General features: G+C 49.4%; 1 protein-coding gene across 1 annotated transcript; it reads right to left on the bottom strand.

Moving 5' to 3' along the window:
- Positions 1-1,958: 1,958 nt before the first annotated feature.
- LOC123594057 (DDB1- and CUL4-associated factor 12-like protein 2) lies at positions 1,959-3,779 on the bottom strand. Its single transcript, XM_045470651.1, has one exon. The coding sequence runs from the start codon at positions 3,688-3,690 to the stop codon at positions 2,317-2,319; it is 1,374 nt and encodes a 457-aa protein (XP_045326607.1). The 5' UTR covers positions 3,691-3,779; the 3' UTR covers positions 1,959-2,316.
- Positions 3,780-4,407: the final 628 nt, after the last annotated feature.

Here is a 4,407-nt window from a genome sequence, read left to right on the forward strand (position 1 = left end):
CAAACATAGAATGCTTTGAAGAAAACTTCAAATCTAAGTATTTGTAGGTGAAAATATTAAATTCTAGCAACATCGAAAATTTATGCACTTTCCTTTATCTTCTGTTATCCCATATGAAGAAGTTTATGAACAGATAAGCAACAGGGCCTGAATGGGAAAGGAATTAGGGGAAAGAAAAAGGGGGATGGGGGACAAAACAGGATCCCATACTATTTAAGAGTTAACTTTTATTTATGTGTTTATGCATTTATTTATTTTTCACAGTCTTGAACATTAGGTCTCCAGAGGGAAATACATTCATTCAGTAAATATTTACTGATTGCCTATGATTTGTTAGGCATTACCAGAGAAATGAGAGAATATAAAGATGACAATTATATTCTCTGCTCTCAAAACAGTTACGACTGAGTTGGAGACACATACATGCACACAAATACAATTTATTGCTATATAACAACTATATAAATCTGTTAAGACAATCTATGTAAACAAAATCTTATTTTTTCTGTATTTCTTAATTCATTTTTAGTACCATTCACTGTATTACTTGGTTCAGATTTGCAACTGAACAGCATGTAGTGAACGGACACCAAGGCAGCATCTGAGTGCCAAAACATTTAAGAAAAAACAGACATGCCACAAAACTAATCCAAGGTCAGCACAACCTGGCCAGTTTTGAGGAAGGGCCAATCTTCCTTTTCACTTCCAATATTCTCATATATGGAAAAATACAAACTATTTTTCTTAACATAATATCATTTATATCTGATCCCAAAGGAATTTTCTTCAACCAAATCCCATTTATTTTAATCTCCAGACCATCTTCTTGAAACAAACTTCCTGTGTCCTTGGTAACAGTATATTATTACATTGAGGGCTATAACATCACTACTTTTTAATATATTTCTTCTACTTTAGGTAAGAATCTTTGAAATTCACAAAATAAAATCTTACTAATTTGGACTTTAAACTTAAGCATCTTTTTCAGAAGGAGTAGGGACTGGGATCATTTTTTTGTCCTTTACAGTTTTTCTTGTGTTAACTATTCAGCAGAATTAGAAAATTTAAAATATAATGAAATATAATATTTGGTATTAAAAACAGCAACAGCAAAAATATCCAGTCTATATCTTGGATTGGTATACACTCTCCCCAACCTGCCATACATTCTACATTTTTATACTTAGAATCCCTGCGTTGAATGGTGGCACTTCAACTCTGTGCAAGTTCTTTAAACAACAAGCATTCAAATAAATTCACAAATTTTGATAGTACTAAGGCAAGAAGTGAAAAAATACACATTTGTTTATTTTACAACAGGTCATTAAAAATTAAATAAGGATTGAAGGAGAAAAAGATCAATTGGGTTTTCAGAGTAATTCTGAACATTCAACGAATAAAACCCTTGCATTCTTAAAGTGTTATGACAAACTGAGATTTTGGTACGAAGACAAGATTCTATGACAACTTTTTTTTTTAAGGAGAAAAACTTTAAAAAGTATGTTTAGCAACAACAACTTAGAAACTATAAACACCTTCGATTACAATTTGCAAATGGAATGTTTGCAAAGTTGATAATGTAGAATTTGGAATATATTTTCCAATTGCAACAATGCTTTATAAAACGATGGCTAACTTTCCAGAACGGATTAGAAACCCTGTTTTTAAGCATGTTCTTAATATACCATCTATCTGCAACGAAAAATAACTAAACACAGTATAATTGCAATACTGACAATGGAAAACAAAGAAAAGGAAAATACACAGAACTCTAAAACCATGACTACATAGCATTAAAAAGAGAGAATATGTTGGGGCACCTGGGTGGCTCAGTCGGTTGAGCGTCAGACTTCGGCTCATGTCATGATCTCACGGACTGTGAGTTGGAGCCCAGCATCCGGCTCTGTGCTGACAGCTCAGAGCCTGGAGCCTGCTTCACATTCTGTGTCTCCCTCTCTCTCTCTGCCCCTCCCCCGCTCATGCTCTGTCTCTCTCTCTCTCTGTCAAAAATAAATAAACATTAAAAAAAAAGAGAATATGTAACTCAAAAAAGACAACTAAGAGTTAGCCAAAACTCTTTGTAATGTGAATTCAAAAAGATGGTTTGCAAAGGTGTAAAAGGGTATTAAAGCCAAGTTTTGATTGCCTGAAGGACACCTCCCTCTCTCTCATACACTAAGGACAGGCAAATTGGGCACTTTCAACCTGGAAGACAAATGCCACACTGAGTTAAAAAGCACAAAACACAGCGTGAAGAAGAAAGTGAGAGGGGACTGGAAAGTAAATCTGGGCACTTTGAGAACACATTGGCCATCCTTAGCTCCAGAGGCCTGCATAGTTCCCATGGAGGCCTGAAGGGAGAGGCCCTCCAGCCACGAAGAGCTTCATCTCAGGCCAGTTGTAGCAGTGGGTGTAGAGCGCGTTGGGGAAATCATCTATACGACCAAAGTAGTTCACCCACAGGTCATCGTGGTTGAGCCAGCCTCTGCCACAGGTGAGCTTGAGCTTCCTTCCTGAGGGCCCAGGACAGGAGTCTGGGCTGCCCAACGCCCTCTCCTCCAGGAACTTCTGGGCACGGATGTCATAAAAGAGCAGGGAGCCATGGCCCGTGCCCACGGTGATGATGTATTGGTAGAAACTCAGCGAGCGCACGCCCATGCCGCCGTCTCGGGAGCACAGGGGTCGGATGTTTTGGTGACCCTGGCGTGGATCTAGGAAGGAGACATGGGACTGAGAGCCCACCGCGTACAGGGACAACTCTTCGCAGTAGGTCAGACACACATTGTCACGGCAGTAGGGGAGCCTGATGGACAGCAGCCTGGACAGAGTGCTCCGGGCTTTCCACAGGTGGAAGTAGCCATCCAGGGACACGGCTCCCAGCTCCTGGTTCTTGCCGCTGAAGGCCAAGGCCCGCACCTTGTGGTTAGTGGGGCTGGTGCTGGACCTGGGGATGGTCTCCATGTCCCTCGGACGGATGTGGGTGTACACAGGAAGCCCTGCGTCATTCTGCCAGGAGATGCTGCCATTGAACATGTCGGGGTCCATCTGCCACAGAGCCACAGTGCCGTCGCGGGAGCCGCTCACAACCACTGTATCGCTCATCCAGGCGATGGTGAAGATCCAGTCCTTATGGCCGTGGCGGTCGCCCAGGCACACGGGGTCCAGGGTGGGCAGCTGGTAGACGGCCAGGCTGTTGGGGTTCTCTCCCCCGGTGGCCAGAAGCGTCTTGGAGGGACTCAGCTCGATGGCGTGGATGCCGCAGCTCGGCTGGGCCCGGGCCAGCCAGGGCCCCCGGTCCCGCATCAGGGGGATGCGCGTGATTTGCCCCGAGTGCACGTCCACCACGAAGAGGGTGTTACATTTGGTGCCGCACACGACCTGCCTGGCGTTCAGCCACTGCGACGCGAACACCTTGTTGAGGGTGCCCAGGGCCAGCTCACGCTCCCTCAAGAGTTCGGGCAACTTCTGCACCGCGTAGCCGGGCAATTCGCCCTTGGAGCCCGACAGCCAGGGGCCGCCCAGAGCGCCCACCTCGCGGTCCTTGAGGTAGTGCACCAGCGAGCGCCGCGTTGCCGGCCGCTTCTGCTTGTTAGGCAGCAGCGGCCCCTCTGCGTCCGCCGCCGAGCCCTGAGACGACGAGCTCTCGGCGGGCGCTTTCCGCTTCCTGCTACCTGTTTGCTGCGGGACCATGGTGGGCGGCGGACGAGCGGCCGCGGCGGCGGCAGTGGCATCGGCGGCGGCAGTAGCATCGGCGGCGGTGGCAGTGGCATCGGCGGCGCGGCGGCGGCGGCGGCGGCGGCGGCCGCGGCGGCCGCGGCGCGAGGGACCCGTGTTGGCCGTGGCGGCGGCGGGGACAGCGGCGCCTCCGCGTCAGCGGGGAGCGCGTGCTCTCAGGGGCCAAGAGGCGGGTGCGACCGCAGAGCGTGGAGCCTACCGAGTCCAGAACGCGAGGGCGGGAAAGGAGGCGAGGAGCGCGGACCCACGGGAGCGGAGCGCCGTCCTAGTGAGGCAACTGAGGCGTGGATCTAGGCGAGGGCGGGAAGTGCGGCCGGCCGGGCGGCGGCGAGGCGAACGCCGGCTGGGACCACGCAGGGGGGCCCCTTGTGAGGGGGCGGAGGCAGCGGGAGGCGTGGGCAAGGAGCAAGCAGGCGCAGTGGGAGGGACCGCTCGCGGTGCGGGGGAGGGGGGATGGACCCGTGGGGCCGGGGCTGTACTGAGGACCTGCGCTCCACGATCCCCAAGCTGTCCGGTGCGCCTGTCCGGACCTCCACTAAATGACACCGGATACTTCACCGCTCTCAGAGCAGCAGCCAACCGGCCTTCTTAAAATCCTTACTTAAATAGAATTTGAAATCTAAAATATAGGCCACCACGAGGCTAGAAGGAGCCGAGACAATTGTCTGCACG

This window comes from Leopardus geoffroyi, chromosome X, assembly GCF_018350155.1.
Source record: "Leopardus geoffroyi isolate Oge1 chromosome X, O.geoffroyi_Oge1_pat1.0, whole genome shotgun sequence".
In the NCBI taxonomy this organism is placed as follows: Eukaryota; Metazoa; Chordata; class Mammalia; order Carnivora; family Felidae; genus Leopardus; species Leopardus geoffroyi.